This window comes from Lygodium microphyllum, chromosome 26 (assembly GCF_053477565.2).
Source record: "Lygodium microphyllum isolate KBCC chromosome 26, Lygodium_microphyllum_v1.1.10, whole genome shotgun sequence".
Taxonomy (NCBI): Eukaryota; Viridiplantae; Streptophyta; class Polypodiopsida; order Schizaeales; family Lygodiaceae; genus Lygodium; species Lygodium microphyllum.
Window position 1 is genome coordinate 96,106,253 of NC_141160.1, and position 11,205 is coordinate 96,117,457.

The following is an 11,205-nucleotide window of genomic DNA, read 5'->3' on the forward strand; positions in this document are numbered from 1 at the left end:
ACCCACCAAAAAAGGGGCTTCACCAACGATTCCCACTTCCAACAAATGGTAAATGCAAAAGGAGTGCCCCTTTGATCACTACAATTAATGAGCTCCTAGAGAAAGGTACCATGGTACTCTTCTACTAAAGCCTTTGGAAGAAAGGTATAATGATCGGCAAGGATATTGGCATCCATAAAGAGAAAGGGATTTTTTAAGGGCGCGATGTAGAAGTGTCGCAAACCCATGTATGGGTTGCTTCATCCACTCCCATCTTTTCTTTGTCAAAAAGAAAATATCATCTCTTTTAGGGGTGGTATCCACAACATCACTACAATAGATGTAAGATAATAGAGATTTAGAGGTGAAATTTGAAAAGAAAGAGTGTGAGACAATATGAATTATAGATTCTAAAACTATAGAGAAGCATGAATCTTTTTTTTTTAAAGAAATAAAAACAATACTATGAAGAAGAGGCCTCCCCATCCAAGATGCTTGATGATTGTCCGCCATAAGATGATAGAGAAGACCAATAGTAGCCCCCTTCATGTCGGTCACGCGAAGCATCTTATAGATGGTAGTGATGGCAATGACAATGCCTCTCACATTCATCTGAAATTCCTCCTTTACGCAAAGCCTTTGACGGCCTTTGCTTCCACTTGGCTTGATGAGAACTCCCCTTCAAGCCACTCCTTGAACTCATCTGACAAGACTATTTTTTGTAACTTATTGCAAGCGTCGTAGAGATGCTCGAGGAGAAGCCACATGACCACAAACCGAGTCTTCGAGGGCTTTTTCAACTCCAAGTCCGAGTATGAGCGATAAATCGCAAGAACTCAGACCTTGGAGTTGACAAAGCCAACGATTGTGCAAGCATCGTTGACAATCCTCGCTACCCACTCCAACTTGCCTATATCTTCCATAAGAAGATCTAGACAATGTGTAGCGCATGGTGTCCATACTATGGACGGAAACTCAGCCTCAAGTTTCCACCCCATAGATACACAATTCGAGACATTGTCCGTGACAACTTAAACCACATTTCGCGGTCTAACCTACAAGATTATACATGATGAAATTAGAACAAATTTGGGAGGTTAAAAGAAAAGAGAGATTACAAAGTAATGGATTTAGAAGCATTATAATGATGGCTTGTCGTATATGCCGATACATGAACGAGCCTGTGGTTCTCCTTCCCCTTGTTTCCGCATCCACCACTCGTAAAAAGTATGTGCCAAGTGGGCAAGAGACGAGGATGTTGATGATCCCCCTTTTTTTTACGATCACTCCATCCATCGAATAGAATAGAGTATCCATACTTTGCCCAACCGACACGCACAAGCCCAAGGGACTTATCAATCCTCTCTCTCTCCTCATCGAGTTTCTTGGTACGCATGTCATTGTACGTGACATTGTACCATCCCTCACATGGACCAACAGCGACAATGGCTTTCACCATCGACTTCCATCGATCCACTTTGAGAATATGGAAAGAGAGATTGCACTCAATTATGGTGCATGCAATCTCTATTTCCGCTTGCCTTTGCCTCTCCTTGAGAAAGGAGAGAGAACCGGAAACTTGCCCCATTGGTTGGGCAAGAGTGGCTTGTCTTTTGGTCATAGGTGCACCACTCGAATGGCTTTTTCTAGATGGGATAGAAGAGGCCCCTCCAATGGAGGAAACTGAACCAGTTGGAGAGGTATCATCTTCCATATCCGAGACCTCATGATCAAGAGAGATCACCTTCTCACTTGCCCTTGAAAGGCCTTTGCATCGCTTCAATGGAAAGTATTTTCAACAACAATCTTCATAGACATCATCGGAAATACCGGGGCACAGTGTGGCCTCCCCTCCTAATTTGCAAAGATGGATGAGAAGGCAAGTGACAGATGAGATTTGGAGCTTTGGGCCGTACTTGCATTGCCACTCGCAAATATTGGATTTCTCCTTCACTCGTTCAAAGTAGACACAATGCAAGCGAAAGGCCTCATGGAGAGGGGGTGCCATTGATGATGTATAGAGAGAACCTAGAGGGTCACGGGTGGAGGGTGAGATGATTAAAGAAAGGAGTGGAAAGGGTGGAGGGCTTGAAGGAGTAGAGAGCTTGAGGGAGTAGAGAGAGGCAAGAGCTTGATGGAGGAGGTTGGAAGGGTTGAGAGGTTAAGGGAGAACTCAAGGAGAGAGCTTGAGAGGGTAGGAAGAATGGAGAGCTTGAAAGGAGTAGAAGGGGTGAAGAACTTGAAAGGATGAATGAGATGGTGGGCAAGGGAGATTTTTAGAGAAGGGAGTGCTTTGGGGTTTTAAGGGGGGGAAAGAGAGAAAATTTGAATGATGGCCCATCATCCATGGGACAGGATGGTTGCATTGTGCCATTGTGTGTATATGAGAGAGAGAGAGAGATGGATGAAATTTGAATCATGAGAAAGGGAGAGGAAAGGAGAGAGAGTTTTTAAACTTGTTAGTTTAAAACTTCAATCTTTAATCTTTTATCGAGTCTTTGTGTGAGAGAAAGAAAAGAAAGATAAGAAAGAAAGAAAAGAATAGAGAGAAAGAAAAGAAGAATAGAGAAGATTCACGAAATAAAAGAAAGAAAAGAAAAAAAAAGATAAGAAAGAAAATAAAGGTAAGAAAGAAAAGAAAGATAAGAAAGAAACAAAAGATAAAAAAGAAACCGGTTACAGGACCTAGGGAAAAACGGTCAAAAAAAGTGATTGTTTGTTAGCCACAGGGCCGAAGCGTATGGGTAACGGTCAACCATCGGGACTCAAACAAGGCAATGTCAAGCGACTCGGCGGGGAACAGACCAGACGGGACCGGACATGGCAAATGGGATTGGACAGGTCGGACGAGTTGACCTGTCTGTCAGACATGGACAACCTTGGCTACCACTTTATTTGAGAGGTTGTTCAAGAGAAGTCCATTGATCTTGTCAAGATCTCAACTGACCAAAATCCTGCATATCTAATCATTAAAAGTCTCTCAGCACATTGCTTTGCATTCCTTAGGAAGTTGATGGGCGTTGGATGAGATGACGTCTTTCCTCATCCTATTGTACTTATATATATTTGTACTTTGTCACTTTTTTTTTATTCTCTCTTCACTAGGGACACATTCGCCTTCAAGTGGAAGGTGGTTGGGGGTAAAGGCTTGTGCCTAGGCACCTGTGTATTAGTTACACTAACAATAATCGCACACCTATACATTGCAAGTAGTAAGCACCCATCACTATCACTTCATTCTTTATTCTTTCAGTGACATTTAAATAAAGGAAAGGCCGATCACACACTGTGACTATTTTAGAGTTCCCACATTGTGTGTCTCTCTCTCTTACTCTTACTCCTTCCACCATAGCTCTTGCTTCTGCTGCGTGCTTCCACTTCAAGGCTCACTCCCTTCAAGCACGAAGAGTCCGAGTGTCGAAGTGTGCACTTGCAAACAGAAGACTGAAGATTGAAGACCACTAACTCAAAATCCACAATCCACTCTTAAACCTCCATGTGCTTCGTGCAAGCATGAAGCACAATGTTCTTTGCTAGAGCTAGAGTACCCTAGTTTTTGACGCGCAACTCCGTAGGTCCAGCCTGAGGAAAGCCAAGCTCCACCAACATGAGGTGAAGCCAAACCACCTCCATAGCAATAGAACATAATGCACGATACTCTACCTCTGTAGAAGAAAGGGCCATAGTAGACTGCTTCTTGCTATATGTGTTATAGGACATGACTCCTTAAGAGGCTTTCTTTGGTCGAAAGTCCTCTATGTCTCATTTTCGCATCTTTGGATGTGATGCATTTGTCCATGTGGACAAGAAGAAGAGGAAGATGATTCAAGAAGCTTGACTCAGAGTCCGTGAAGCTCATTTTTGTGGGCTACAACACTACCACAAAGGGCTATTAACTCTACGACCCGCGAACATGGAAGCTTGAGGTGAGCAGGGATGTGATCTTCGATGAGGTTACGTCCTTTGAGGAACCTATTGATGGTTCTCTTATAGGTGATTCTTTGTCATCGACTAACCCTCCACCCTTAATTCCTCTCCTTCTTTCCAAGCTACCTCTTAGCATGCCTTATTCGTCTTTGGCTCCTCCCTCTCCTTCTCGACCCTCTAGTTTGGCTTTCCTACCACCTTTGATGGATGCAACTACTACTTCTTCGTCGCATACTTCCACCCCTTCAGCCTCCCCTTCGGAGTCTTCTAGGGCTAACCAACTTCTATTAGAGAGGGAGCCTTCTTTAGATGAGGAGGATTTACCTTCCCTTCGTGAGGGGGAGTCCCTACCATAGACAAGTGCATTAGAGGTATTGGAGGCTATTCGGTCTTTCTTGTAGGAGGATGAGTCTATTCGGATTTCTCGTTGGTACCAACAGCTCATGCACGATTCACTTTACTGCTTCTCCTACAGGTCCATGCAGATCAGCTCGCTTGCAAGCCTAGCGAAATAGTTCACTTTGTGTGAGCTATGCTCTTATGTCACAGATTCTTCATGCCAATGAGCCTACTACAGTTGAGGAAGCTCTTGCACATGATATTTTTGTGCTAGGCCATGTAGGAGGAGCTTCATTCTATCTAGCGTAATCAAACTTGGGAGTTGGTTTTGTGTCCCTCGAAGTGAAAGGTGATAGGTCTAAAGTGGATCTATAAGATCAAGTACCTTGCAGATGGTTCCTTGGACAAGCACAAAGCTAGGCTTGTAGCCAAGCGTTTTGCTTAGAGGGTAGGTTTAGAGTATTTTGAGACTTTTGCACCTGTGGCTAAAGTGTCTACTATTCGGGCTATCTTGGCTCTTGCAACCTACCATTGTTGGCTTGTTTATTAGATAGACGTTAAGTTTTCCTTCTCAAATGGTGAAGTACCTTGCAGATGGTTCCTTGGACAAGCACAAAGCTAGGTTTGTAGCCAAGCGTTTTGCTTAGAGGGTAGGTTTAGAGTATTTTGAGACATTTGCACCTGTGGCTGGAGTGTCTACTATTCGGGCTATCTTGGCTCTTGCAACCTACCATTGTTGGCTTGTTTATTAGATAGACGTCAAGTTTTCCTTCTCAAATGGTGTGCTTAAGGAGGAGATTTATGTTTCACAGCCTCCAGGTTTTCTCGTGCAAGGGGAGGAGGACCATGTCTATAGAATGTGGAAGGTCCTCAATGGCCCGAAGTAGGCTCCTTATGGTTGGTATTAGAGGATTGATTGATTTTTCTACAAAGTGGCTTCCATCAATCAGCTCATGAACCCAACCTATACTTCAAGATTGAGGGTGATAGGTGTATTTTGCTCATCTTGTATGTGGATGATCTTATCATTACAAGGAGCTCTACTTAGGACATTGATTGTACTCGGGAGATTTTGCAACAGGAGTTTGACATGATGGATCTTGGAATCCCCCATTTTTCTTGGCTTGGAGATCTATCAGATGGCATAGGGCATTTTTATTTCCTAGTATAGAAACATTGCCGAACTTCTCTTGAAGGTTGGTATGGCCTATTGCCGGCCTATTTCTTGCCCCATGGACGTAGAGTTCAAGCTTTTGACAGTTGGAGCTGCCTTTATGGATGCCACCTGTTATAGGTGTCTTGTTGGCTCCCTCATTTGGCTTATTCACACTCAGTGGGATATTTCTTTTGTTGTGGCATTGTTATCTTCTTTCATGAAGAATCCCACTCAAGAGCATTGGAGAGCGGCCTTGAGCATTCTTCGTTATTTACAAGGGATTCGATCTTATGGGATCGTGTATGGAGAGGGCGTTACTCTCTCTGGTTAGAGTGATTTTGATTGGGCAAGTGATGTAGATTCACACCGACCACTACCTATTATGCCTTCTCCCTTGGATCGGGAGTTATCTTGTTGGGGAATCGTTGCGGATGTGAACCGCAATAGCCACCACCTCAACCCAAAGGGTATGAGGAAGACCCCAAAGCTCCAACATTGATCAGGCCATCTCTAGCATGGTCCGATTCACACACTCCACCACACCATTCTCCAAAGCATATGCGGAAGACCCCAATGCTCCAACATTGATCAGGCCATCTCTAGAATGGTCCGATTCACACATTCCACCACACCATTCTCCAAAGGTGTGTTGAGATAGGCATACTCCACCCGAATGCCATGATCCCTACAAAACTGAGAAAAGAGGTTAGAAGTAAGCTCTCCACCATGATCTGCTCATATGCCACGAACTTTGGAAGTAGTCTATGTCTCCACAAACAATTTCCACTCGCAAAAATGGGAGTACACCTCGCTCTTGTACTCCAGAAAATAAGGCCACACATAACAACTAAAGTCATCTATAATCAACATCATACTTGCCTTTCCAAGGGAGACCATGCCCATAGGTCCGCAAAGGTCGGTACGAACCAACTCAAGCGAGGTAGAAGCCCTCCTAGTAGCAACCTAGGGATGAGACTACCTATGCTTCTTGCCTGTTAAACAGCTAGGGCACAAAGTGTGAATATGAGGGAAATCAAGAAGCCCCTCCACCATCTTCTTCTGAGAAGCCCATTATATAGCGTCAAAATTTAGATGACCGTAACAAGCATGCCAAAGCAGCCCAAGCTTGTAAAAAGACCTCGCAACTAAAGCTGTGAGCTTGTAAAGCCCACCCTCTTGGGATCCTATCCAAAGAATGGCACCTATAGAAACATCCTCCAATGTCACCACATCTTGTGTAAATACCACGCGGGTAACAAGCCATCTAAGACATACAAAAGGTTAAAACCTAAATCCAGTACATAGAGAACTTTGACCAAAGAAGATTGCTTGTCCGGCAATAAAGGAATAATCCATGCTTTGCGAACAGGAACGGTAAAATTGTCACCAATGGTAACCGTGTCCCCCTTTGGCACTCTAGCCTTGACAACAGTCCTGTTTGTAGATCATGTGAGAAGAGGCCCCACTGTCAACAAGCTAAGGCTTCTCCTGAGCAGAAGAAGCAAGAGATGTATCCTCCTTGGCAAATACATGCATAAAGACAAACTCTATCATCGTGGGGGCAACCTTCATATCCTTCGAATCCTTCTCCTTTAGCTTCAAATGGGGGTACTTTTGCCAAGACTTCTCCTTGGGATGAGTGTCCTTCCCACAGTGTGGGCACTTGGGCTTCTTCTCCTTCTTCTCATCCTTCTTGTCCTCATGCTTCTTGTCCTTGGCTTGCGCCTTCTTCTTCTTCACTCCAACCGTACTTGCAGTAAATGCCTTGATAGAGCCAAAACCAATGGTCCCAACCTCTCTAAATCGCTCGTTATGCTCCAAGACAAGCGACGAACCTCCCATAAGAGTGTCTTCTAGGTCCTCAATGTGATAAGGCTAGTGTAGAAGACATTAAACTGAGGAAATTGCAATTGAGTCAAAAGGATCATGGCCATGACTTCGAAGGATATCATTCAACCAAGAGAGGCAAGCTCACCCCTCATGTCCTCCATCTTCGTAATGTGCTCCTTCAGAGAAAAGGAGTCATCAAGACTAAGCATCCACAACTTCTTCTCAAGGGAAATCTTGTGGGAAAACGTCTTGTACTGATATAAAGACGCAAGCTTATTCCACACTTCTGCCACAGTCATGCACAAGAATAGAATCCTATAAGCTCAGGATTGGGCTTGAAAGTTGAGCCGTTCCCACAAGGTTGCTCGATCCATAGAAGTCCCATTTGTTGAATCCTCCTTAGGACGGGGGATAGAATCAAAAACAAGAGCCCAAAGATTGAAGGTATCAAGTATGCACTCCACCTTACACGACCACAATGATTAGTTGGAACCATGGAGTTTGTCTTCTTTAGGTAATGAAGATAAGACAGACTAAAGCATCGAGAGTATTAAGGACGACATCTTCACCAAGGATAGAGCCTTCTATGATAGATGAATAGAAGGGGGGCACGTGCTAACGAGAGACTCCTCTCGCCAACTATAGTTGCAATAATCGTGTCTCCATTTAGAAGAATGTCTAGAAAGAAGCTCCTCCTCTAAGTCATCACAGCATGTAAACTGGTAAGACATCTTCGATCCTGCAATCCCCCAAAAAGCTATGTTTATCAAAGAAAGGCTATCACTTGCCACCAAAAGGGGGTTGCCTGCACCAGGAAACTATCACCTACAAAAATGCAACTTTGTGTTTGCTACAAAACGTAAAAAATGGAAGCCGTCTGATGCCTAGATGTTGTCGCCCAATCTTCTAGAGAAATCTCCTAGCTATCAAGAAGGTCAAAGCAAGTAGTGGACCACCTGTACGGGCTATAAACGCAGACTAAAAATCTGTGTTTAATAAATCTAGGCTACTCCTCCACGATGAAAACTTGCTTTTCTGCAAGAAATCTCTAGACTGTGTCCTCACTTAGGCAACAATACCATGTGAGAGTGCGCAACAAAAGAGAAACACGAACACAAAGAGAAGCAAAGAGAGAGGGAGAGAAAAAGCAGAAGATGAAGAAAGAATACTACACTGGCTGAAGAAAAATACTGATATGATGGGAATGGACTAATCAATCCCTGCACACAACCCAAAGCGTCAATAAGGACACCAAATCAAGCCAATGACGAAAGCAGCACCAAGCATGGAGAGTCAAAGTCTCGGAGTGTGCACTTGCAAATGGAAGACTGAGGACTGAAGAGTGTGGATATGTCTACCAAGTGGGGGATGCAACTATAGATAGCCAAAACACCAAAGATTGGCCAATCTGCTCCTATAGGGTCCATAAATGTTGGCCGACAAATAATAAATGCTAGTCACTGAAGAAAAAAATGCTAGAAAAATAGGGGAGACCCTAGAAAATCCCCAAATGACAACAATAATATTTGACAAGTGCAAGCAAACTGTGGAAAGCTGAAATTGGCCTACAAATGTACGCAAGAAACTGGTAAATAAAGAAAATGGATCTAAACTCCCAAAGCTCCTATGTCTCCATCAAACTCTAATAGAAGCTCACAACTAGGAGATGGCAGACTGACAAGACTAACGTAGACAAGCTAACAAAAGGCTGGTCACCACCACAAACTGAGGTATCCACCCCAAGAGGGGTATAAACAACAATGGAGAAGTAGGCGCCAACAAGAGAAAGACTTGAAAAATGAGATTAGGGCTGGGTGGACAAGCTACCTCCTATTTGAAGAGAAGTGAATCCTCCCAAATTAGGGTTTGGCTTATGGGACACAAACGTTCTCTAGAAAAGTTTTGGGGCTATGATAAAGAGCTAATCATTATATAATGCATTTTTTAGCTCAACACCCCCTCTTATGCCCAAAATTGAACCAAAAAGCAACTACATGTATAGCTCAACAATAATCACCCCAAGATGCCACCCCAATGCAACTAGGGCATCAGACAAAGGGTGCACGTGGCTACCCAATGACCTAACCAAGACTACAGATGCAATGGTTATCTTACCTTCATAGCCCAAAGGTTACCCTAGAGATGCAAAGAAAGCAGACCAACTAGAGCGAAGTCAAGAAGCAACTGGAAACCGTTAACGTAGCTTGGTTTAATGATGGCAACAAGCTACACACATGATCAGCAAGTTGTGTGGCTCCAAGATGAAGCAAACACAGCAATAGAGAACCTCCAAGGGCTAGTGACAACAAATTGGCCTGCTCTAGACACCAAAAGCAACAATCTAAAGGATGGCAACAGCAACAGCCAGAGTGTGTTGAACAAGTGCTGAAGCAATTGTGGGTGGGTTGGGCTCTCAAAGCCATACCTTGTTCGTCTTTCTATTACTATATAAGATTTTAGGATCTCTTCCACCTTTGGGCTATCTTATCTTCCTTGTGAGTTGTGCATCTAGCACATGGTAACTGACAAGGCACACACTTGCTTGAAATCAAGAACCTCCTTCCTTGTATAATTCAACCTACACTAAATTCCATTGTGAGTTAAGCACATGCATGGCCATTGATATACTTCCTAGTATGTTTTTCCTTGTGGCAATGCTACAATATTGCAAAGGTCTCATGGCTATAGTGTGTCTAATGAGCTTATCTAATAGTATGAAGAAGAAGAATACTAATTCAGGCCTACATATAATCTCCATGACATGGATCTTGTAGTTCCTTTGAGTTGCCCTTCACAATGTCCCAATGCCGATCAAAGGTTTGATCTTGTATTTCCAAACCCTATGATTACCATCCAGTAGCTTAGATATTGTGCCAAATTAAAGGAACATTGGAACATAATGATTATCTCAAGATGTGAACTCACGCGATAAACAGATCCGTTGCAGTTGTATCCTATTGCTTGCATCACGTGATAGTGATATTCTCTCTGCTTGCCAGCTGACTAAAATGCAGCTCCCTGATGCCTCACGTCAAATATTACAGCCTACTAGTGTCCCTTCGTTAAAGAAAATGTACTGATACAGCCTCCTACATCATGCCTGTCTAAAACAAAACCTTGAGCTCTTGCTATTGATAAGAATTAATTAATGAAGGCGTTCACCTGATGAAGAAGTAGAACCGGTGTCGTTTGCTTGACAGAACAGTGACTCTTGTCCTATGTAAACTTTTCAAGCACTTATGTTGGTTAGGAAGGAAAATGGCAAGGGCTAGGTGGGACAGGACCAAAACGGCATGTAAGGCATTGAAGGTGGAAACTGTTTACCTGCGGCTCTCTAGTATGGGCCAGCAGGTACTCGTACAAGGGCCCGTCAAGACAAATGATCTGCTTGCCACCGTAGCGAGAGTCGCTGGCGGTGATGACTCTTCTGCAGGACGGAGATGGAGCTTGCAGGCCGCTGCTACTACAACGACTTCGACAGAAAATGAGTGATGGAGTTCCATGCTGAGGTATCGCGTGCCGACCGAGGGCGCGAAGGAAGGCGCCGGCTGGCGTCATGAAAGAAGCAGCAGCCATTGTGATAGTGAAGGTGTCTCTCGGTCTACATGGCCGCTTATGCAATGTTCCTATTGCTTGGATTTTGCACGTCCCCTCTACTTCTAGAATTTTGAATGTTCCGTGTACATTTTATGAGACGTCCTCTTTTCAAATGTAGCTCGGGTAAAGAGGCCAACGATATGGATGACTATATTTGGCTTTAAAGACAAGTCAAGTGACTTGTTTTTTGTCAAATTGCAGCTAATCTCCCCTCAAGTTGCTACCCCTTCATCATCATCTGCTTCTACCCCTCCCTATAGCTATGTTTCTATTGTAGTTGCCTTTTCTCACCTCTACTACCCTTCTTCTTACTACCATCTTATCTACAAACGGCTTCTACTCTTATTCACCCTTACAGGTCAACTTCATTGTTGTTC

At 43.7% G+C, this 11,205-nt stretch overlaps 1 protein-coding gene across 12 annotated transcripts in view; it reads right to left on the reverse strand.

Moving 5' to 3' along the window:
- LOC148013569 (uncharacterized) overlaps positions 1-10,914 on the reverse strand; it is a 126,064-nt gene extending 115,150 nt beyond the window's left edge. For 2 of the 12 annotated variants that reach the window (XM_087667500.1, XM_087667504.1), the window contains exons 1-2: positions 10,556-10,911; positions 10,394-10,447 (exon numbers count right to left, since the gene is read on the reverse strand). In XM_087667500.1, the coding sequence (XP_087523626.1) occupies positions 10,394-10,447; positions 10,556-10,807 (306 nt within the window). In that variant the 5' untranslated portion in view covers positions 10,808-10,911. Of the gene's footprint in view, positions 1-10,156; positions 10,332-10,393; positions 10,457-10,555 lie in introns of all 12 variants that reach the window. The other 10 variants (XM_087667507.1, XM_087667508.1, XM_087667505.1 and 7 more) reach the window with 8 other exon arrangements.
- Between the last annotated feature and the right edge of the window lie 291 nt (positions 10,915-11,205).